Source organism: Salmo salar, chromosome ssa13 (genome assembly GCF_905237065.1).
Source record: "Salmo salar chromosome ssa13, Ssal_v3.1, whole genome shotgun sequence".
Lineage (NCBI taxonomy): Eukaryota > Metazoa > Chordata > Actinopteri > Salmoniformes > Salmonidae > Salmo > Salmo salar.
This window is the reverse complement of record NC_059454.1, coordinates 17,113,976-17,139,155: the sequence shown is the minus strand read 5'-3', so window position 1 is coordinate 17,139,155 and position 25,180 is coordinate 17,113,976. Positions and strand designations below refer to the sequence as shown.

Sequence of the window (25,180 nt, the reverse complement as noted above, 5' to 3'; positions counted from 1 at the left end):
TGCGAAACAGAGCACGAAGGGGGTACTTCTCGAATGCGTACTCTGTTTGTACATATTTTGAAGCATGCATTGATGCAAGCGTCAATGGAAAGTATTTACAGAAAGTATTTGCACATTTATTGAAATCAATGGCTATTACTATTTGAGCTGAATCGGGAGAAAATAAACTCCAACGTCAGAATGAAATGTTGCCCATTTACATCTGATACGTTGCCTGTGGTAATTTTGGCATATTTACCTGCCTACAATAAGTGTGCGTAGATCGCAAGCCCATAGTAAGTCAATAGGGCTAACTGGCTAGCTACAACTATTAGCTAGCCAGATAGCCATAAAGAATTGTTAGCTAGCTAGCTATCCACGAAGAATGTACATCTTGTCCTGGCTGGAAGAAGGTTCAGTGACTGGGTAAGTTCATAGTAAGTCAATAGGGCTAACTCGCCAGCTAGCTAGCTAGCCACAAATAATTGGTAGCTAGCTACCCACCAAAAATTGATATCTACCTTGCATAACATTAGTTTTAGGTAATTTTTGCCTGTTTAACTAGCTGGATAGCTAGATTATTACGATTCACATATAGTTGCTAATTATGAATGAAAATGTTTGCTTTGTGTATACAGTGCATTCAGACCCCTTGACTTTTTCCACATTTTGTTATGTTACAGCCTTATTCTAAAAGGGATTAAATAAAACATTGTCCTTATCAATCTATACTTATCAATACCCCATAATGACAAAAAGAAGAAAAAAAAGAAGAAAAAAAAATAGAAAACAGATTTTTTGATATTCTTGCAAATGTATTAAAAGTAAAAAACAGAAATACCTTATTTACATAAGTATTCAGACCCTTTGCTATGAGACTCGAAATTGAGCTCAGGTGCATCCTGTTTCCATTGATCATCCTTGAGATGTTTCTACAACATGATTGGAGTCCACCTGTGGTATATTCAATTGACTCGACATGATTTAGAAAGGCAAACATCTGTCTATATAAGGTGTTTGCAGTTGACAGTGCATGTCAGAGGCAAAAACCAAGCCATGAGGTCGAAGGAATTGTCTGTAGAGCTCCGAGACATGATTGTGTTGAGGCACCGATCTGGGGAAGTGTACAAAAAATTCTGCAGCATTGAAGGTCCCCAAGAACACAGTGGCCTCCATCATATTTTAACGGAATAAGTTTCAAATCACCAAGACTCTTCCTAGAGCTGGCCGCCTGTCCAAACTGAGAAATCGGGGGGGAGAAGGGCCTTGGTCAGGGAGGTGATCCAGAACCCGATGGTCACTCTGACAGAGCTCCAGAGTTCCTCTGTGGAGATGGGAGAACCTTTCAGAAGGACAACCATCTCTGCAGCACTCCACCGATCAGGCCTTTATGGTAGAGTGGCCAGACGGAAGCCACTCCTCAGTAAAAGGCACATGGCAGCCTGCTTGGAGTTTGCCAAAAGGCACCTAAAGGACTCTCAGACCATGAGAAACAAGATTCTCTGGTCTGATGAAACCAAGATTGAACTCTTTGGCCTGAATGCCAAACGTCATGTTTCGAGGAAACCTGGCACCATCCTTAAGGTGAAGCCTAGTGGTGGCAGCATCATGCTTCAGAGCGCTCAGGACCTCAGACTGGGGAAGAAGGTTCACCTTCCAACAGGACAAAGACCCTAAGCACACAGCCAAGACAACGCAGGGGTGGCTTCGGGACAAGTTTCTGAATTTCCTTGAGTGGCTCAGCCAGAGCCCGGATTTGAACCCGATTGAACATCTCTGGAGAGACCTGAAAATAGCTGTGCAGTGACGCTCCCCATCCAACCTGACAGAACTTGAGAGGATCTGCAGAGAAGAATGGGAGAAACTCCCCAAATTGATTTTATTTATTTATTTTATTTCACCTTTATTTAACCAGGTAGGCAAGTTGAGAACAAGTTCTCATTTACAATTGCGACCTGGCCAAAATACAGGTGCGCCAAGCTTGTAGTGTCATACCCAAGAAGACTTGAGGCTGTAATCACTGCCAAAAGTGCTTCAACAAAGTACTGAGTAAAGCATTGGAATACTTATGTAAATGTGATATTTCAGTTTGACATTTTTAATACATTTGCAAAAAATTCTAAAAACCCATTTTTGCTTTGTCATTATGGGGTATTGTGTGTAGATTTTAATCCATTTTGGAATAAAGCTGTAACACAACAAAATGTGGAAAAAGTCAAGGGGTCTGAATACTTTCCAAATACATTGTATCTTGTTTCGTCGCTACTGTTGCCATTGTCCTGGCTGGAAGAAGGTTCAGTGAATGGGAAGGTGCAGTGTGAGGTAATACAGTAGGAGGAGTGTGAGGTAATACAGTAGGGGGAGTGTGAGGTAATACAGTAGGGGGAGTGTGAGATAATACAGTAGGGGGTGTGTGAGGTAATTCAGTAGGAGGAGTGTGAGGTAATTCAGTAGGGGGAGTGTGAGGTAATACAGTAGGAGGAGTGTGAGGTAATTCAGTAGGGGGAGTGTGAGGTAATACAGTAGGGGGAGTGTGAGGTAATACAGTAAGGGGAGTGTGAGGTAATTCAGTAGGGGGAGTGTGAGGTAATACAGTAGGAGGAGTGTGAGGTAATTCAGTAGGGGGAGTGTGAGGTAATACAGTAGGGGGAGTGTGAGGTAATACAGTAGGAGTGTGAGGTAATTCAGTAGGGGGAGTGTGAGGTAATACAGTAGGGGGAGTGTGAGGTAATACAGTAGGGGGAGTGTGAGGTAATACAGTAAGGGGAGTGTGAGGTAATTCAGTAGGGGGAGTGTGAGGTAATTCAGTAGGGGGAGTGTGAGGTAATACAGTAGGAGTGTGAGGTAATTCAGTAGGGGGAGTGTGAGGTAATACAGTAGGATGAGTGTGAGGTAATTCAGTAGGGGGGGTGTGAGGTAATACAGTAGGAGGAGTGTGAGGTAATTCAGTAGGGGGAGTGTGAGGTAATACAGTAAGGGGAGTGTGAGGTAATTCAGTAGGGGGAGTGTGAGGTAATACAGTAAGGGGAGTGTGAGGTAATTCAGTAGGGGGAGTGTGAGGTAATACAGTAGGGGGAATGCGAATGCTTCTCAAATATAATGTTTTACGCATTCCTCACACTCTTGTCCTCACAAGAACGTCCTCGGAGAATGCACTCAGAGCACGAGAATGTGGAGCACGGTAGTATGCATATTGAGACACATCCTGTGTGTGTGTGTTGCTGTGGGGACCACTAGGTAGAAGTTCATTAAAGTTAGAGAGTATTGAGTGTGAAATATACAAGCCAGGCATTTACGGTTCTCAACCCACACATGACAAACATAAGAGTACTTCCACACAAAGGCATCTACTAAGGCTGTGGTTCCCAAACTTTTTATATTCCCGTACCCCTTCAAACATTCAACCTCCATCTGCGTACTCCCTCTAGCACCAGGGTAAGCACACTCTCAAATGTTGTTTTTGCCATCATTGTAAGCCTGCCACACACACATTACACGATACATTTATTAAACATAAGAATGAGTGTGAGTTTTTGTCACAACCCGGCTCGTGGGAAGTGACAAAGAGCTCTTATAGGACCAGGGCACAAATAATAATATAATAATAATCAATCATTTTGCTCTTTATTTAACCATATTACATATAAAACCTTATTTGTCAATTGAAAATTGTGAATAACTCAAAGGTTAATGAGCAGGGTGTGCTTGAAAGGATGAACTCTGCAATGTTGGATTGTATTGGAGAGTCTCAGTCTTAAATCATTTTCCACACACATTCTGTGCGTGTATTTAGTTTTCATGCTAGTGAAGGCTGAGAATTCACTCTCACATAGGTACGTGGTTGCAAAGGGCATCAGTGTCTTAACAGTGCTATTTGCCAAGGCAGGAGCGCAGGCCAATCCAGAAATCTGGCAGTGGCTTCTGATTAAATTGCAATTTTCACAGAACCGCTTGTTGCAATTTCAATGAGGCTCTCTTGTTCAGATATCGGTAAGTGGACTGGAGGCAGGGCATGAAAGGGATAACGAATCCAGTTGTCTGTGTCATCTGTTTAGGGAAAGTACCTGCGTAATTGTGCACCCAACTCACTCAGGTGCTTCACTACATCACATTTGACATTGTCTGTAAACTTGAGTTCATTTGCACACAAAAAATCATACAATGATGGAAAGACCTGTGTGTTGTCCTTGTTAATGCAGACAGAGAAGAGCTCCAACTTCTTAATCATAGCCTCAATTTTGTCCCGCACATTGAATATAGTTGCAGAGAGTCCATGTAATCCTAGATTCAGAACATTCTGGCGAGAAAAAACATCACCCAGATAGGCCAGTCGTGTGAGAAACTTGTCATCATGCCAGCGTTCAGACAAATGAAAATGATGGTCAGTAAAGAAAACTTTAAGCTATGTCTCCCTGTCATGGCTTTAGCGCCATTAGTACAGATACCAACACATCTTGACCACCAAAGTCCATTTGATGTCACAAAGCTGTCCAGTACCTAAAAAATATCCTCTCCTGTTGTCCTGGTTTCCAGTGGTTTGCAGAAGAGAATGTCTTCCTTAATTTACCAGGAGATGTGCCAGGCCCGCCTGTTGACTCATCCAGCTGTAATGCATAGAATTCACTGGCTTGTATGTGAAGCAGTAATTGTTTCAAAACACCTCCTGCCATGTCACTGATGTGTCGTGAAGCAGAGTTGTTTGATGAAGACATTATCTGTACAGTTCTTTTGGCCTTTTCCCCCAACATTGTCCCAGCCATATCCGCAGCAGCAGGAAGAATTAAGTCCTCCACAATAGTATGGGGCTTGCCTGTCCTAGCCACTTGGTAGCTCACCATATAAGACGCTTCTAGACCCTTCTTATTAATGGTATCTGTTGCTTTTATACATGTCTTACTACTCGAAAGTCGTCTTAATTCTCGCTCAAAAAACTCCTGTGGCTTATTTTTCAAATTGGCATGTTTTGTTTCTAAATCTCTGCTCAAGAGGGAAGGTTTCATCAGGTTGTGAGAAGTACTTTGCACTTATGACACACTGTGACTGAGGAAAGACACTACTCCAAATATAAGTGAACCCCAAATCAATGTAGTTCTCATCATATTTGCGCCTCTTTGATGGTCCAACGTCCCTGTCTGTTGTTCGGTTCTTTCCCGGGTAAGGGGGCAGTAGCTCTTCGGCTGCATCAGATTCACAACTGTCAGTGTCCATGCTAGCTGGGCTAGTAGTAGCAGTACTACCATTAGAGCTGTTATGTTTCTCTATGGATGCAGGTCTTACTTTTTTAAACCATTTATCCATTTTCGAGCAAACGGTAATGAGCAGCAGCTACGTTTGGCTACATATGAACCTTTAGTGGAATTCCCGCGAGAGAGTAACAGTTAATGTGATTGGATGTTAATTATTTGACTAGGCTACCTGTATTTGACATTGTGTTGTTATTTCGCTGAACACTAGATGGTTTAATTTAATTTTTGGTAGTGAAACGAGGCGACTCAGGCGAGAAAAAAAAACTCACCCAAATGTATAGCCCCGTTGGAAAATATAAATGGACTGTTTGAAAATGTGAAAAAATAAAATAAAAAACATTCTATATTTATATTTTAAATGTGAATCCCATTTTTCTTTGGCGTACCCCCGACGGCATTGCGCGTGTACCCGTTTGGAAATACCTGTACTAAGGCAACATACACACACACACACACACACACACACACACACACACACACGCATGTTTTTCCAGTCCCACAAATGAGTTGATTTTACATGTGTGCTTACAAGTGTGTCTGATTATATTTGTCAGTCTAGACATTATGATCCGTACTAAAGCTGCTTTGAGGTCAGAGGGCAAAGTGGAGAATGGACAAAGCTCTAAAGCTAGACTCACAAGAACACAGAAATTCCATTCTCGTTAATGTTGCTACAGTAGCTACATGTTTTGTTTTTACATTGTTTGGATTGAAAATACTTTTCTAGGCAGAAAAAACCCTGTATCTTACCTTAACTTAAGCTAAGCAAAGCACAAGACATATCCTTACACCCACACTCACCCACCCGTTCACTGACCTTGCCTGTGCCTTTGACTCCCTTCCAGATGCAGAAGTAAACAATAACCCAGGTGGCAATCAGACAGAGGACCATGTGAGTGCTGATGTCACCAGGCTCATCCAGACCACCAGAGAGACGGAGCACCTTACGCCTGACACACATACAGAGAGAGAGAGAGAGAGAGAGAGAGAGAGAGAGAGAGAGAGAGAGAGAGAGTGTAATGTTTACGGTTAATTTTTATTGTTTACTTCACTTTTGTATATTGTCTACTTCACTTGCTTTGGCAATGTTAACATGTTTCCCATGCCAATAAAGCCCCTTGAATTGAATTGAGGGAGAGAGAGAGAGAGAGAGAGAGAGAGAGAGAGAGAGAGAGAGGTCAGACAAAAATAATAGACAACCAATAACCTATGGTTAGGTAGTCAGCCCTATGACCAACCCAACACAACAGACCACAGATCACTTACTCCCAGAACTCAATGACTGGCGAGCGCATGCCCTCTGGTTCCACGCAGCTGCCGTTGAAGAGGAGCAGAGTAGAGGATGAGAGGTTGAGCGGGGAGGATACCACCGATGAGAGGAGGGAGATGGGGATAGAGGGATCGGGGGTGGAGGAGAGGAGAGGCAGGGCGCTGCGATTGTGGCAAGCCCGGCGGAAGTTTTCGGTGCAGTTGAGGGTGTTCCAGGGGTGCCCGCAGGTAGCCCAGGGTAATGGGTTGGTGAAGGAGTGAAGCAGGAAGTACAGGCCCCACACCAGGATCATGATGTAGTAGGTGTTACAGAAGAACACTATTACCATGGAGGCCAGGCCAAGACCTGTGGAGAGAGAGAGAGGGGGAATGAGAAGGAGTGGCAGATGGGGGGGGTGTACAGTGGAGAACATAAGGACAAACATTTAGAGGAAGGATATACGAGAAAGAAAAATGGACGGGTTAGAGAACAAAAAAAGAAAAAACCTCACTCATAAAAATGAATTCCATCTCCATTAAACAACATCTATGAAGATCAAGTTCCAAAATTCTAATACTTTGTGTTTTGTATGCCAGCACTACCAAGGTACGGGTATCGCTTTGTGGCACCTATGCAGTCTAGGGGAAAAGCTGTCAGGAAAATAGTTATCTTCACAAGAATTAAATAATAAAATAGATTTGAATTTTATGAAACCTTTACTTTACCAGGCAGGTCAATTAAGAACAGATGCTTATTTAAAATAACCAAGGGCTGTTGAGAATACACACTTTATTAGGTACAACCATCAGGTACCGGATCAGACCCCCCTTTGACTCCAGAACAGCCTGAATTATTCGAGGAATGGAAACGTTGCTTAATTGGTTTCAAGGGACCTAATGTGTGCCAGGAAAACATTCTCCACACCATTACACCACCTCCACCAGGCTGTACCGTTGACTCCAGGCAGGATGGGGCCATGGACTCATGCTGCTTATGCCAAATCCTTAACCTGCATGACGCAACAGGAACCTGGACTCGTTGGACCAGGTGATGTTCTTCTACTCCTCAATTGTCCAGTGTTGGTGATCACGTGCCCACTGGAGCTGCTTCTTGTTTTTAGCTGATAGGAGCAGAACCCGGTGTGGTCGTCTGCTGCAGTAGCCCATCCGTGACAAGGACCGACACCACTGTTGTACTGCGCCATTATTTGCCTGTTTGTGGCCCGGCCCGCATGTTAGCTTGCACGAGTCTTGCCATTCTCCTTTGATGTCTCATCAACAAGCTGTTTTTGCACACAGGACTGCTACTGAATGGACGTTTTCTGTTTATTGCACCATTCTCTGTAAACCCTAGACACTGTCGTGCGTGAAAAGCCCCGGTGGCTGGACGTTTCTGAGATACTGGAACCAACGTGCATGGCACTGACGATCATACCACACTCAAAGTCGCTTAGATCACTTGTTTTGCCAATACTAACGTTCAATCAAACAGTAACTGAATGCCTTGATGCCCGTCTGCCTGCTTTATATAACAAGCCACGGCCACGTGGCTCACTGTCTGTAGGAGCGAACCATTTTCGTGAACTGGGTGGTGTACCTAATAAACTGTAGTTTGGAAGAGTGTAGATTGGAAGTTGATGACGATGCAATGATGTGACAGAGGAGCTGGACTGAAAGTTACAACAGAATCAATATATTCACAACAGCTCTTATGTCAAAATTTCATCAATCAAGTCTTGTTGCGAGAAAACAGTTTATTCTGACAGTTGTTTCAGTTACATAATGCCAACATCTATGCCTAAATTTGTGGTTTGAACAACCAAATGCTAGGCTATATTATAGGGGGGCGGAAGAAAGGATGTGTGAGACAGAGGGGTTGCAGAATAAAACAAGACAAAACCTACCTCAGAAACATGTATTCACTCTCCATTAACGCATTCACATTACAGTACCTTTAAAGAGAGGGGCAATGTTCCATGCAGAGACCCCTCCTTGCTTCATGAACTGACCAAGAGCGATTTCCAGGAAGAACACGGGAATACCTCCGATGAACACAATAATCATGTAGGGGATCAGGAACACGCCTACAACACGCAACACACACACGTTAGCAACACAACTCCACATGCTACACAACACAGAGGCTAAATTTCACAAACATAAAACACAAACTCTATTATGTGACAAATCTAGCAAATATAGTCCTAGTGCATGCTTGTATAACTTGTTGTGGACAGATAAAAGTCTCTCTATAACAGACATGATTATATCATTTATACTTCTACATGCTCATGGGGGAGAGAGAGCGAGAGAGAGACAGACAGAGACAGAGGAGACAGAGAGAGAGAGAGAAGGAGACAGAGAGAGAGAGAGACAGAGACAGAGGAGACAGAGAGAGAGAAGGAGACAGAGAGCGAGAGAGAGAGAGAGAGAGAGAGAGAGAGAGAGAGAGAGAGAGAGAGAGAGCTATAGCAAGCTGAAGAAATAGAGCTGGCATTTAGGCTAAAACTTATCTAGCAAACTGTTATTGCAGTGCAGTGATAAGAGAGGAGAGAAGGAAGGACAGATTAAGTGAGTGAGAGAAAGAGAGAGAGAGCAGGAGGAGGAGAGGAGGGTAGACAAGGCCATAGATAAGGAGGAGGTGTATTGAGAGGGAGATAACTATATTGTTTCATTCATTTAGTGTTTGGGCATGAATGGCTGGCATTGTCCTTTAGACAGAGAGAATGATAGAAAGTAAGAAGGAGAGAATGAAAGAGAATGAGAAAGAGACAGTTAGTAAAAGTGAAAGTACACTAGGAGGGATTCTTGTTTGTATGTATTATGTAAAATATAACCTTCCTATATGTCCCTTTTACAGTACAACTGGCTCAAAAGCTTGAGGTCAAATGAAACGCATACATACACTACATGACCAAAAGTATATGGACACCTGCTCGCCGAATATCTCATTCCAAAATCATGGGCATTAATATGGAGTTGGTCCCCCCTTTGCTAATATAACAGCCTCCACTCTTCTGGGAAGGCTTTCCATTAGATGTTGGAACATTGCTGCAGGGACTTGCTTCCGTTCAGCCACAAGAGCATTAGTGAGGTCGGGCACTGATGTTGGGAAATTAGGCCTGGCTCGCAGTCGGCATTCCAATTCATCCCAAAAGTGTTCAATAGGGGGCTCTGTGCAGGCCAGTCAAGTTCATCTACACAAATCTCAAAAAAACATTTTTGTGCACGGGGGCATTGTCATGCTGAAATAGGAAAGGGACTTCCCCAAACTGTTGCCACAAAGTCGGAAGCACAGAATCGTCTAGAATGTTATTGTATGTTGTAGTGTTAAGATTTCCCTTCATTGGAACTAAGGGGCCTAGTCCAAACCATGAAAAACAGCTCCAGACCGTTATACCTCCTCCACCAAAATGGACAGTTGGCACCAGAGGTCGACCGATTAATCCGAATGGCCGATTAATTAGGGCCGATTTCAAGTTTTCATAACAATCGGTAATCGGCATTTTTGGACACCGATTATGGCCGATTACATTTCACTCCACGAGGAGACTGCGTGGCAGGTTGACTACCTGTTATGCGAGTGCAGCCAAGGTAAGGTGCTAGCTAGCATTAAACTTATAAAAAAAACGATCAATCTTAACATAATCACTAGTTAACTACACATGGTTGATGATACTACTAGTTTATTTAGCTTGTCCTGCGTTGCATATAATCGATGCGGTGCCTGTTAATTTATCATTGAATCACAGCGTACTTCACCAAACGAGTGATTTAACAAGCGCTTTCGTGAAAAAAGCACTGTCGTTGCACCAATGTGTACCTAACCATAAACATCAACGCCTTTCTTAAAATCAATACACAAGTATATATTTTTTAAACCTGCATATTTAGTTAATATTGCCTGCTAACATTAATTTCTTTTAACTAGGGAAATTGTGTCACTTCTCTTGCGTTCTGTGCAACAGAGTCATAGGCTGACCACAGAGTCATAGGCTGACCATAGATTTCAAAATGTATTTTGCAACACTCGCGCACGCGAGCGTTGCAAAATACATTTTGAAATCTGTGTTATTCAATTATTGCACCCACACTGCTCGCGCGCGTCAACGAGCGTCTGCGTTGCCAAGGGCTAAAATAGAAGTCATTCCTATTTCAGACGCAGATCGCGCTGCAAGTCCTGCCTCTCCCATCTCCTCATTGGTTTATAGAAGCAGGTACCCACGTGCCATCTCCTCATTGGTTATACCCACGTGGGTGATTGAAAGACGAACTGTGTTGCCGGTCGGTGTAGTAATACTATGAAAGTTTAGATGCCAATCACCATATAAGTTCAAAGATGAAAAAGCCTGGAAGGAGGAGAGATGACTAGAAACGATTTGGTTAACCGTTTTATGTGTGGATTAATTGTAGAGGACCTTGTGCATTTCAGGTAAAATAACAACTCAATGTTTATTTTCCAGGAAACACTTGCTAGCAACAGCAAGCTAGCTAAATAGGACAAATTAGCTAGCAAGTGCAAGCTAACTAGCTAAATTGCCATAAATGTTTAATGCTTTTCGACCTGTTCCCAAATTAATGTAATTGGTTCAGAGTTTGTTTTGATATTTTAACCTGCGTGTCGTGATCGCGTTTGGTGTGGGGGGACAAAAAACAGTTATGCACGATGGCAACCTGTCTATTTAGTTAAAAGAAATTCATGTTAGCAGGCAATATTAACTAGGGAAATTGTGTCACTTCTCTTGCGTTCATTGCATGCAGAATAACTAATTTGCCCGAATTTTACATAATTATGACATAACATTGAAGGTTGTGCAATGTAACAGCAATATTTAGACTTATGGATGCCACCCGTTAGATAAAATACGGAACGGTTCCGTATTTCACTGAAAGAATAAACGTTTTGTTTTCTAAATGATAGTTTATGGATTTGGCTTTTTTACATGGCACATATTGCACTTTTACTTTCTTCTCCAACACTGTGTTTTTGCATTATTTAAACCAAATTGAAAATGTTTCATTATTTATTTGAGACTAAATTGATTTTATTGATGTATTATATTAAGTTAAAATAAAAGTGTTCATTGTTCATTCAGTATTGTTGTAATTGTCATTATTACAAATATATATATCAAAATCGGCCGATTAATCGGTATCGTTTTTTTTTGGGGTCCTCCAATAATCGGTATCGACGTTGAAAAATCATCATTGGTCGACCTCTAGTTGGCACTATGCATTGGGGCAGGTAGCGTTCTCCTGGCATCCGCCAAATCCAGAGTCATCCATCCAAATCCAGAGTCAGCCAGATTGTGAAGCGTGATTCATCATTTCAGAGAACGCGTTTCCACTACTCCAGAGTCCAATGGTGGTGAAGCTTTACACCACTCCAGCCGACGCATGGTGATCTTAGGCTTGTGTGTGGCTGCTCGTCCATGACCCGCCAAACCACGCATCTGAACACCCGCCCGCTAAACCTAGACGCCAGCCGCACCAATGTCTCGGCGGAAACACTGTTCAACTGACGACCGAAGTCAGCCTGCAGGTGCCCGGCCCGCCACAAGGAGTCGCTAGAGCGCGATGAGCCAAGTAAAGCCCTCCCCGATCAAACCCTCCCCTAACCCAGACGATGCTGGGATTGTGCACCGCCTTATGGGACTCCCAGTCACGGCCGGTTGTGACACAGCCTGGGATCGAACCCAGGTCTGTAGTGACGCCTCAAGCACTGCGATGCAGTGCTTTAGACTGCTGCGCCAATCGGGAGGCGGGACGGACAATTTTTACGTGCTTCAGCACTCGGCAGTCCTGTTCTGTAAGCTTCTGTAGCCTACCACTTTGTGGCTAAGCTGTTGTTGCTCCTAGACGTGTCCACTTCGTAATATCACCACTTCCAGTTGAATGGGGCAGCTGACCGGGGCAGCAGGACAGAAATTTGACGAACTGACTTGTTGGAAAGGTGGCATCCTATTTCAGTGCCACGTTGAAAGTCGCTGAGCTCTTCAGTAAGGCCATTCTACTGCCAATGTTTTGTCTATGGAGATTGCATGGCTGTGTGCTCGATTTAATACACCTTTCAGCAACAGGTGTGTCTGAAATAGCCGAATCCACTCATTTGAAGGGGTGTCTACATACTTTTGTATATATAATGTATTTTACCTTGGATACTTTTATCTGAGATAATTTGATTTGGCAAACACATCAAGCAGAAATAGATAATCAAATAAAACAGAGCCGAGCTAACAACAACAAAGGGAAAGGTCAACAGCTACATCGTAAATCCATTTGCTTTTAATTTGATGCGCTTATTTTTACTGCCACTGTATTCTGCAGCTTCCTAACATGCCTTAGCAACAAAACACCTCTAAAACTGGAAGTACAGCGAAAAAAACAAACAGAACATTCACCCAAACCCCCCACCCCAGACATTTTGGTATGTCCGGTATGATGAAACTATATACAGAGGACCATACCAATACTTAGAAGGAAGGGGGTAAACAGATGGGGCAGAGTCACATGAGAATGACGCAGGGAGGAGACTGCCTGTTCAGATGTGGAGGAAAAAAAGAGAGGTAACATGACAGGAGAATGTAAGAAGGAAAGATGGACCAGAAAATTGGATGATAAGGTGATAAAGAAGAAGAAGAAATAGGAATCTGAGACATGAAAATACAATGATCTCATCTGGTAATAGTGACTTTCTTATTCTCTCCCTCTCCCTCATTCTCTCAGTCTCATTCACTGAGATCAGACAGCCGAAGCCATATAAGGAAGAGTTCAGAGAGAGAGAGAGAGGGGGGGGGGGGATAAGGAGAGAACGAGAGTGAGAGAGAGTAGGAAGACTGAACGGATTAAAAAGACGATTGGAAAGACAAAAAAATTAAGAAAAATAATGATTTTCCCTGAGCCACTATTGTATTAGACTCTCCATCATTTCACACATTAACTTCTATCAAAGTATAGACTAGACTACCCAAATATAGGACAGGGTTCAATATAAAAACAACAATCCCTTTCAAATGAATTTCCTCTATCTGTCCTCCACTTTAGTCAGTCAGATATCCGTCGGTGGGTGTTTGAGTAAAGAGAACAGGTCTGAGAGCCTGTGAGTGCCCAGTACTCAGTCTTATCTGATGCCGATGTTGTGTTACGAGACGTCCCCTGGCCTGGGTTGGTCAAGGACACCAAACGTGGCGTCGCAGTGGCACTGCTGACACAGAGGGAAGGACGGGCACAGGACGCTTATTGTGTGACATGCATCCATATTTTCCTTACTATCAGGGGAGGAGAGGAGAAAGCACCTTTGTGTGCAGGGCAGGAGCACAGGGGGTGGGGGGGGGTGGTGACTGTGTGAGGCAGGCCATTGTTAAACGATATGAGAAGGTGGGTATCAGAGTCACGGGTCACAAGACAGAAGAAGGAAGGAGAGAGAGAGAGAAAGAGAGAGAGAGAGAAAGAGAGAGAGAAAAAAACACACACTCACTTTTATTCAAACATCTCATAAAAATAGGAGGGACAGAGAGATAAGAAATACAGAGCAAAGGTGGAAAGGACAGGTTACCGTGGCGAGAGAATGAGAGAAAGAAAGGAGGGGAGTGTGCTCAAGTGTCACTATATGAGGGGCCTGGCTACTTCGGCTACGTGCGTACACTCATGCAAGCCCTGCTTGGTCTCCCTCCATCTCTTCCCTCCTCCCTCCCTCTCTCGTTCCTCCCCCTTTCTCTTTACTAAAAACTGCCTTTCCATCATATCAGTCCAACTGCCTGTTTTGCATATTACATCATAGGTGTGTCATAAAGTAGGAGTTTGTGTCTGTGTCAGTGTGACTGTGTCAGTGTCAGTGTGTCTGTGTCAGTGTGTCTGTGTGTCAGTGTGACTGTGTCAGTGTGTCTGTGTGTCAGTGTGACTGTGTCAGTGTGACTGTGTCAGTGTGTCTGTGTCAGTGTGTCTGTGTCAGTGTGTCTGTGTGTCAGTGTGACTGTGTCAGTGTGTCTGTGTGAGTGTGTCTGTGTCAGTGTGTCTATGTCAGTGTGACTGTGTCAGTGTGTCTGTGTCAGTGTGACTGTCTGTGTGACTGTGTCTGTGTCAGTGTGTCTGTGTCAGTGTGACTGTGTCAGTGTGTCTGTGTCAGTGTGACTGTCTGTGTGACTGTGTCTGTGTCAGTGTGTCTGTGTCAGTGTGACTGTGTCAGTGTGTCTGTGTCAGTGTGACTGTGTCAGTGTGTCTGTGTCAGTGTGACTGTGTCAGTGTGTCTGTGTCAGTGTGTCTGTGTCAGTGTGACTGTGTCAGTGTGTCTGTGTCAGTGTGACTGTGTCTGTGTGCCTGTGTCAGTGTGACTGTGTCAGTGTGACTGTGTCAGTGTGCATGTGTCAGTGTGACTGTGTCAGTGTGACTGTGTCAGTGTGACTGTGTCAGTGTGTCTGTGTCAGTGTGACTGTGTCAGTGTATCTGTGTCTGTGTGACTGTGTCTGTGTGACTGTGTCAGTGTGTCTGTGTCAGTGTGTCTGTGTCAGTGTGTCTGTGTCAGTGTGTCTGTGTCAGTGTGTCAGTGTGACTGTGTCAGTGTGTCTGTGTCAGTGTGACTGTGTCAGTGTGTCTGTGTCAGTGTGTCTGTGTCAGTGTGACTGTGTCAGTGTGTCTGTGTCAGTGTGACTGTGTCTGTGTGCCTGTGTCAGTGTGACTGTGTCAGTGTGACTGTGTCTGTGTGTCATTGTCCGTGTGACTGTGTCAGTGTGACTGTGTCAGTGTGACTGTGTCAGTGTGTCTGTGTCAGTGTGACTGTGTCAGTGTGACTGTGTCAGTGTATCTGTGTCTGTGTGACTGTGTCTGTGTGACTGTGTCAGTGTGTCTGTGTCAGTGTGTCTGTGTCAGTGTGTCTGTGTCAGTGTGTCTGTGTCAGTGTGACTGTGTCTGTGTCCGTGTGTCTGTGTCAGTGTGTCTGTGTCAGTGTGACTGTGTCAGTGTGTCTGTGTCAGTGTGACTGTGTCAGTGTGACTGTGTCAGTGTGTCTGTGTCCGTGTGTCTGTGTCCGTGTGTCTGTGTCAGTGTGACTGTGTCAGTGTGTCTGTGTCAGTGTGACTGTGTCAGTGTGACTGTGTCAGTGTGTCTGTGTCAGTGTGTCTGTGTCAGTGTGACTGTGTCTGTGTCAGTGTGACTGTGTCAGTGTGACTGTGTCTGTGTCAGTGTGTCTGTGTCAGTGTGTCTGTGTCAGTGTGACTGTGTCAGTGTGACTGTGTCTGTGTGACTGTGTCAGTGTGACTGTGTCAGTGTCAGTGTGACTGTGTCAGTGACTGTGTCAGTGTGACTGTGTCTGTGTCAGTGTGACTGTGTCAGTGTGACTGTGTCTGTGTCAGTGTGACTGTGTCAGTGTGTCTGTGTCAGTGTGACTGTGTCAGTGTGACTGTGTCAGTGTATCTGTGTCTGTGTGACTGTGTCAGTGTATCTGTGTATGTGTGTCTGTGTCAGTGTGTCTGTGTCAGTGTGACTGTGTCAGTGTGTCTGTGTCAGTGTGACTGTGTCTGTGTCAGTGTGACTGTGTCTGTGTCAGTGTGACTGTGTCAGTGTGTCTGTGTCAGTGTGACTGTGTCAGTGTGACTGTGTGTCTGTGTCAGTGTGACTGTGTCAGTGTGACTGTGTCAGTGTGTCTGTGTCAGTGTGACTGTGTCTGTGTCAGTGTGACTGTGTCAGTGTGACTGTGTCAGTGTGTCTGTGTGTCTGTGTCCGTGTGACTGTGTCAGTGTGACTGTGTCAGTGTGTCTGTGTCAGTGTGTCTGTGTCAGTGTGACTGTGTCAGTGTGTCTGTGTCAGTGTGACTGTGTCAGTGTGACTGTGTCAGTGTGACTGTGTCAGTGTGTCTGTGTCAGTGTGACTGTGTCAGTGTGACTGTGTCTGTGTGTCTGTGTCACTGTGTCAGTGTGACTGTGTCAGTGTGTCTGTGTCAGTGTGACTGTGTCTGTGTGTCAGTGTCAGTGTGACTGTGTCAGTGTGACTGTGTCAGTGTGACTGTGTCTGTGTCAGTGTGTCTGTGTCCGTGTGTCATTGTCCGTGTGACTGTGTCAGTGTGTCTGTGTCAGTGTGACTGTGTCAGTGTGACTGTGTCAGTGTGTCTGTGTCAGTATGGGTGTGTGCATATGCTGAGTGCAAGTCTGTTGAAATGTGTTTAATTAAGTCTGATTATGTACAGTATGTGTGTGCTGTGCACATGCTGAAGATGTGTGTGAGTATTGTGTTTGTTGGTTTGTTGTGTGTGTGTGTGTGTGTGAGCTCACCTCCACCGTTCTTGTAGCAGAGGTAAGGGAAGCGCCACACATTGCCCAGCCCCACAGCGAAGCCCACACAGGACATGATGAAGTCCATCTGTCTGGTCCAGGTCTCTCTCTCCACATACGGTACTGCTGTAGCCTGGACCTGAGGCTGTGTTTGGGTCTGTCCTCCCCCTCCCTCACACCCCCCTGCCCCCACCCCAACCCCAGGCACAGGGACTAGGGGGCGAGCCACACCACCCTCCTCCTCAGATGGAATCCCTGCTTCCATCTGGGAGAGTCGCACATCACCTGGGAGAGGGGGGGGGGGGTGGTATGGAGGAAGAGTGGAGAGAGGGAGCGAGAGAGAGAGAAAGAGAGGGGTTAAAAGCCATTAGCTTGCCTTGTAAATCAACCAAGCTTTTACAGCCACATAAACATAAAGGTCCACCAATCAACAAAATGTATCAAATCAATCATAGGAGTCACAAACTCGCAAAGCTGCAGTGACTCACAGTCAATGCCAAAAAGCCCCCCCTCCCCATATCATTATGATGGAGCGACTATAAGCATGGTGGAAACATGTAGTTATATGTATGGTAGGCTATGTCTACTGCCTCTATATTTCTATATTACAACTCAGAACATTGTCAGTCCTATTACACAACAATATGAAATATGAATTAAATCCTCTCTAAGCCTATAACCTCCAGACAGTGCAGTTCTTCAGTCAGCAGTCTAAGCTCAGGCCTACATTTACCACATGCTGTAAAAGAGGGCAGTACTCCTACTGTAATGTATACTCTTACAAAAAAGGTTTCCAAAAGGGTTCTGGCATCTGTCCCCATAGGAGAACCCTTTTTGGTTGCAGGTAGAACTCTTTCGAGGAACCTAAAGGGGTTCATCAAAGGGTTATCCTACGGGGGAAAGCCACAAATAATTTGGCTTTAACGGTCCAGATGCCTTTCTTGCATCTTCTGTCCTTGTTATTTTTCCTTCCTTCTCAATTCAAATCAATGAGCTATTGACAAGTCAGCATATCTTACAATTAATGCTCCCCCTCTCACTCCTACCCTCTCTCTCCCTCTTCCCAGTTCCCAAAAAGTGATTTGTGTGCTGGGGTACGACAATAGTCTCACAACTGACTACAACAACGGGGTGTCCGTGTCACCACTGACTACAACAACACTTTAATTTACTTTCTCTCTGTCTTTCTCTCTCTCAAACAAACCGATTCTTCGGACAGTTTATTAATGTGCGCCTTCTATGATATCGATGTCAGCCGCTCTGATCCGGATGCACATTAGGAAAGCAGTTTTTTCCAGATCAGAGCAGTTAGAGGGAGTGTGTGAGCAGGAGAGGGAGGGCAGGAGAGAGAGAGAGAAGCTGATGCTAATAGAATAGAATATGCTTGGATATCTGCTTTCACAGACATAGCAAGTCCGGCATGAGAGGTGGGTTGGTTTGCTATAATCCTTAGTAGGCCTATTCACTGGAGCATACTCAACCCATCAGACAGTGACTGACGGCTCTGACAGAAAGCTAGCCTGCCCAACACAATGCAGGTTTGTGTGATCGATGTAGTGTGATTAAGGTGGAGAAGTTGGAGTGGATCTTGAACCAGCAAGCAAAACTGCTAACAGAGGTCCAGACCTCTTGGTAATGTTGTAGAACACTAACATACAGGGAGGATACATTTAGTTCCTGTCTAAGCAGGAATCTAAACTTTAGCCTTGGCAGTAGTAAGGTGGTACTGAGACCCCAACGAACACAATCACAGATTAATGGAGCATAGTACAGCTTCTGGGCTGCAACAAGAATCTCATGTGAGAACAGGATTGTGACCTGCCTTTTGGAGTTTTCAACAGGTGCACACTACAGTATAGTGCATTAAATCAAGAGGACTTGACGATCATGCTGCATCACATGTGTCGCTAATTTGCTATACCATACCTGGATTGCCTAATCATCTGACAGGTAGTTGGATGATAGCTAGGTAACTCTAGTGTAACGTTAAGGTAATTATAAAGCAAGTGAGGTCTCTTGAACTCAGTCTGAAGAGACAGGTTTACAATCTATAAAGGTAACATGTCATCTGTCCATACTTGCCAGCCAGTTAGATGTGCATCTGAGGTGCACAGTAGTGCCTATATCTAGCTAGCTACTATGTAGCCAAAACACTTGCTGTTGAAGCTCACGTTATACCCTAACTAAACTTAGTTATGGCTATCTAGCTGGGGTCTTTGACATCTATAATGCTGCTTTGAATTCATTGAAGTCATAGCTACAATATAACAATGCAACAACAATAATGTTATTACCATTGTTATTATTATATATATATATATATTTTTTTTTGAATCACTCACCTGGGGAGTTCTCTTCTACTTCTGGCGACATGTTGATTGATTAGGTTTAAATAAACCGGGTAACGTTAGGTGGGTAGAGCCAAGTGCAGCTAGCTAGTAGCTAGTGACGCTATCAAGATACTCAGTGCGCCTCAGAGGGGGAGAGAGAGAGAGAGAGAGAGAGAGAAGCTATGCAGTTCTCCAGTTCTTTCCTTGGTTTATTTTTCGTCTTCTTGTTATCAAAAAATATTTATATTATTTAATTTATCATAACGAGTTGGTGCCCTTCAACAATAAATGTAATATTTACAAAGCGTCGCGTCAGACGTTGGGGAGAAGGAATTCAAAAGCAGTCGACGAAGCACTTGAAGGATAGCCTGAAGAATCTCATGGATGACAGTAAATGAAAATGATAGCTAGCTAGCTAGCTAGTAAATCGAGAGGTTTAGGTCGCTATTTGTATCGTTTAGTCAGAGGTCCAATAACCTAGCTAGCTAAGTGATGTTGTATGCTGGGTAGGTCCTTCACCAGGCTCTGATGAGACGAAGAATGTGATGTGAGCGGTTCCTGCTCCGTTGGTCTATCCGTTGGCAGCCCCCCTCCTCCCTCCTCCTCCTCGTACGGCTCCGCGATGCAATTGGCTAATATGTGCAGTGCGCGTTCTACAGTGCGTAGCAAAACCAGCACCATCACCAAGCCGCTTTTTATCATTCATACATTTGCACGACGCACAGGATAATAAATAAATAATCAAATATCGGATAGCCTACTGAAGGTTGGCAATCATTCTGTTTACATGGATAAATGATTTGAACAACCGCATACACTGGGTTATCACCCTCCCCCTCTCGAGCCCCCGCAATGCTTTCGGGATGAAAAGAACATCCTTTTGGCTGTAATGAGCTCTAAAATTCCATGCATTAACTAGTCACACTGTTGACATAGCAACGGACGCTAATCGAATCCTATTGTGACCCATGGGGGACACGAACCGACAGGTAGAGGGGACAGTAGGGGAGACCGGGGTTCGTTGTCACTTTTTTACTCGTGTGTATTTCTCTGCACCGGTATATCTGACTGGCTCTTTTAAAAATTAGGAGGACCCTTTTTATCCTCATATCTTATTCCAAAATGTAGTTATAAGCCATCAACACACTCTGTCCACTTGTGACAACCAGCCCCCTCGCGAGGTTGGATGTCACACAGTATGGGGTTGGTTGTCACAATGTTTGCTAACAACCTTTCTTTGATCAAATGATATTACTAACAAAATGTAGCATTTTATGCTATGAGAATAAAATGATATTTTGAGTAAATTTGATTTGTGTATCTTGTGTGGGTGTGTGACAGGCAATGAAGGGAGCTCTTTATAGCACAACCACAAAAGGGATTGGGATTTAAATCAGTGATGTAGTGGTAAAAAAAAAATAGGATGGTAAACTCTGATCGCCAGTCATGTGAAAAAAGTATACTTTTAATGCATATTTCTGCAAAAAGAGGGTAAACTGTGTTTACTTGTGTTTACCCTCCACTACACCACTGGTTTTATTATAATGGGGTTGATAGTGACAACTAACCCCACATTGTATGTGACAACCATCCCAAACTCCGCCCCTTTTCAACAAACATCAATTGTTCATGGATACTCCTGTAATTCAAACATTTACAAAGAAAACACTAGGTATTTCAAAAAATGTTTACTTTCACCTATGAAACGCACAAATTCACCTCACCTTAACGTTTTGTCATGCTGACATGAATTGACCAGGGAGATATGTTCTTTAAAATAATTCACACATTTGAACCTTAGAAATATTACACAGCGCCATTTAGATTGGGAATAATTAGCACTGTGATTATCAACCCGTGAGAAAACCAACTCTGGTCTCCCCTATTTGGCATGTCAGGCCCCAGATAGCATGTTAACATGTCATAAAACATGGAAAGAAATGTATAGAATTACAGGAAATCAGCTTTAAAATTGAACAAATTTTCTCTCAGCCTCATGGTAAAATATGTAGAAAAGCAGGAAATTTGATTTTAAACTGCTAAATGATCTGTCAGCCTCATGGCAAAATGTGTAGAATGGCATGAGATTAGCTATCAATAAAAATCTCTCTGCCCGACGGCATGTATAGAAATGCGTGACAATAGCTATACAACTACACATTTTTGTCTTTGCCCCATGGGAAAATGTGTAAATTGCAGAAAGTTAGCCTTTTTACAATTAAAAAAAAGATGTTAATGTAAAAAAATATATTATTATTTTTGGTTGGGGGGAGCTGGCTTGCTCGGGCCTTGCGGGGTGCCTCGCGAAAGTACGCCACTGACCCCGCACAGTAAAATCTCAGCGTCAGACAGCCTAGCTGGCAGCAAATTGGGCTGGATAGATAACAGCACATGTCATATTCTATTTCTAATTGTCCACAAAATACAATCACATTCAATTCGTGAATGAATAAGAGTACATCTTTTTTTTGCAAGGGCAATCTCGTGACGCACAGTGGGGCCACAGCAACTCTAGCGGCTCTAGCCTACAGTTGGAACAGATTAAGAAAGAAAATGGACACGAATGACTTAAACATAACGAGGAGAAACTAGTCCATGGCCATCTTTACTATATCATTGGCTTAATACATGTCTTGATGATGGCAATGCTGTTTTTGCACAGATCAGATTAATTTAAGCCTACTTTATGCCTATTTATAGTTTAAGGGGGCGTCCAGACTTTTATTAATCATTCTAAATCAACCTGGAATATGACAGACTACAATAAAAGATTACTCTAAGGACAACGCAAACATTCACTTTAGTAGCATATAATAAAACGACGCAATTAACCGAATTACAGTATAGCATGCCTAGTACTAATATATTAGTATCCAGGCCTAGTTTGTACTCTGGGGCACCTGTGTCTCTGTATTTTGTCTGTTAGTCCTATACAGCATGATGCCCGTGGCCGTCAACAAACAAATCAATACACGCACGCACATAGCCTCTTTCCAGATCAGCCTACACTGCTACAGTAACCATACTGTCAATCTCACGTACAACAGTCACGTTTGGCACGTAGGCCTTTATGAGGAGGTTCTTAATATGTTTAGTTTAGGGGGTTGGAGAGGACGAGCCAGTCCATGTTGTGTGTACTAACAATCTATTCATTCGTGCCTTCCTGTACTTATCCGGGTATTTGAGGGCAACAGCATTTACAGTTTAAATATTTTCGTTTGCGCCTGTTTTTTTGATGGCGTAAGAACGCAAACACCTAATACATTTGTTGTCTTCATTTAGCTACACTTTGTCTTATTCCTGGCATATGACCGTTATTTTGGCTATTTGTATGACCTCTATGTTTAATACTGTCTAATAAGCGGTGCAACACGCCTAGTAAAGCCGTCTTAAAGTGCTCAAAACCAGTAGCATTGACACAGGAAAGCAATTACATTTTGAATGGATTTGATCGCATCTAACTTGTTGACCTTGGGTGACATCTATCGGACATGGGGATGGTGGCAGCTCAGGGCTGGCAGTGTCTGCTTGACGCCATTCATGTAGAAGAATCCAGGCTCTCCAAGTCAGCGCGCTGTGTAGTCACGTGTGTAGCGCATCAGCCAGGCTAGAAAGACAAGGGCCTTTTATAAATCAGATCTGCTCACCTCGAGTCCTCGGTCTCGCCTCCTTTTGAAAAATGTCCACGTTAATCGAGGAGAGCTAGCGAGGAGTGATTGTGGATGGAAATGCACTTGCCAGAAATGAAACGATCCTCACCACTGGCGCGTCATCAGGCAAATGACGTTCACAGTGGTGGACCCAAAATAAATGTGAAAAGTGATCCAAAAAATGTAAGTTAGTTGTGGAAGACATTTTATAGATAAAACAATAAGTGACATAATATTTTTAAACATGTGCATGATTTTCTCCTCTGACAAAACAAAAGCTAATTCAAAGGGGGTGTGTCAGATTTCAAAACTCTTCCGCGGTAGGATACACTTCTGTCACAGATCGTGTAGAACAATGAACAATATGTTTCACCGGATGTACAAATATGAAGCATTCGGTTGGCGTTTCCACTCGAGAACACCGAGCAGGGATTGGAGGCTTTGTTGTAGGCACGTTATTGGGGACATGAGCAGAACTCCGGAAGGGGAAAATGGAGTCCCTAGAGAAAGCAAGTACAAGATGGGTGTCAGGGATGGAGCGGCAGTCTCTTGAGGAGACGTGTACGTGGAAAGCGGAGAATGAATGGAGGGGAAAAGAGAGGGAGAATAGGTCTAAGAGAGTGAGCTTGAGTTGGATAAAAATGGTGGGGGAAAAAGGGAGATGGTTTGTCAAAGAAGAATGGTATAAAGTAAGCAGAGGGAGCTGAAGACAGGAGGAGAAATGGAAGTGAATGTGGGTAAAGTTATCGGAGACCGAGGTATGCACCGAGGATCAGAATGAAGAAGAGTCTGTGACAGTACGAGTGAAGTTTATGGAAAAAGTGGACTCTTGCCTTTTGGCTGATCCATTTGTGGTTTCATGGCGGGTGAAAAAGATTCGGGTCATGTGGAATCGGTGAGGGTAACTAGAAGTGGTGTAGTGATCATTATGTTTCTGTTGGGCAGAGGAAGAATGCGCTCGAAGTAAAACGAATGGGTGAATTGTTTCGTTCTCAAGAAAAGGCACCAATGAAAGGAGTGATAACTGGGGTAGCAGTAGATATAAACGTTGATCAGCTGAGGGGAAAGATTCCCGGTGTATGTGATGCGATGCAGACAGGGTGGTGAGAGTGAGGAAACAGAAGAGTCGTTGTCTGTTCTTTTGAGTTTTGAAGTTGAGTCTTTGCCAGACAAAGTGAAGTTAGGATATATAATTTATCCTGTAGGAGTGTATGTGCCGAACACATTAAGACGCTACAGGTGTTAAGCTTATGGGCATGTGGCAGCACTGTGTAGGAGGACGGGTCCAAGGTGTGAGAAATGTGCAGAAGGGCATGAGACAAAGGAATGTGTAGCATTGGGGAAAGTAGTGGAATGTGTTAATTGTAGGGGTGCCCATGGAGCTGGGGATCAGAAATGTCCCGTGCAGGTTGAGGTTTCCAGGGTTAGAGTAGAGCAGAAGTTGTCATATGTTGAGGCAGTGAAGAAAGTAGGGGGAGGAGTGGGGAGAGTAGTAGAGATACACCAGTACAGAGGGATAGGACAAAAAGTGATATAAGTTTCATTCAGATTGGATTTTTAGCATTTATAACAATGGTTATTAATTGTACTGCAGGGATGGATCAGAAGTCTCTGAAAATTGAGGTTGTGTTGGCAGCTGCAGTGGTATTTGGGTGAGCGAGACTTGACAGCAGAAGAGTTACAGGAGGTGTTAAGTGGTGATGTCCCATCCTTTCAGGGTGATGGCATGAGGTAGGAATAAATACATTTAATTAGTGGAGTAAGGGGTTGTTAATTTTATTTTATATCATTTTGAAATGAGTGAGTATAGTGTTAGATGGTAGGGTATTTATTTTGTACATTTTTCTTTTTCAAGTAAAGTATAAGGGAGTTGTACTCCAGTCCAGTAGGTGGCGGTAATGCAACAAATTGGATGCCAACCGCCGTTAAATCTCATAGAAGAACAAGAAGGTGGCGTTTCCACTCACCACCAAATATGGTGATGATACGAAGCCCAGTGGTCGGCAGTGGGAGAAGATCGAGTGAGATGGATTTGTCATTGATGAAACATTTGATCTCAATACAGTTTTCTGTTCCCAAAACCAGAATATGTTACGAACAGAGTGGACACATTTTTGTAGACTTTACCCTTTGTCAAAGTTTCTAAAAAATGGTGTTGTTTAGGAGTGATGGTGCGAATTGAGTTATTGCCCATGCCACTTCAGAGTTGGCGTTCCCTAACGGAAATATGGTAATACATGCTAGAACGAGCACTAGTTCTGCACACTATGATTCATTTGCTCCCATTGGAAATGACAGGCTGTGGTCGATCTTGGGTTAGTTATAAAACATCATTGCTTGTGCTTCCCAACGGGCCAGGGTTCCAGCGTCACGGCTAGAAATGATCAAGCTTTTGTCAAATTAAGGTCAGATTTGACATTTTGTAGCAGGTTAGGAGAATTTATGCAACAGGTTAGGATAATTAG

General features: G+C 43.7%; 1 protein-coding gene across 5 annotated transcripts in view; it reads right to left on the bottom strand.

Annotated features, from left to right (window-relative positions):
* si:ch211-117c9.5 (sodium- and chloride-dependent creatine transporter 1) overlaps window positions 1-22,847 on the bottom strand; it is a 101,209-nt gene extending 78,362 nt beyond the window's left edge. The window contains exons 1-5 of one of the 5 annotated variants that reach the window (XM_045693006.1): window positions 22,713-22,847; window positions 16,736-17,020; window positions 8,426-8,557; window positions 6,492-6,840; window positions 6,043-6,175 (exon numbers count right to left, since the gene is read on the bottom strand). In XM_045693006.1, coding sequence (XP_045548962.1) covers window positions 6,043-6,175; window positions 6,492-6,840; window positions 8,426-8,557; window positions 16,736-17,000 — 879 coding nt within the window. In that variant the 5' untranslated portion in view covers window positions 17,001-17,020; window positions 22,713-22,847. Of the gene's footprint in view, window positions 1-6,042; window positions 6,176-6,491; window positions 6,841-8,425; window positions 8,558-13,587; window positions 13,678-16,735; window positions 17,021-19,077; window positions 19,786-22,499 lie in introns of those variants that run through there. The other 4 variants (XM_045693007.1, XM_045693005.1, XM_045693008.1 and 1 more) reach the window with 4 other exon arrangements.
* Window positions 22,848-25,180: the final 2,333 nt, after the last annotated feature.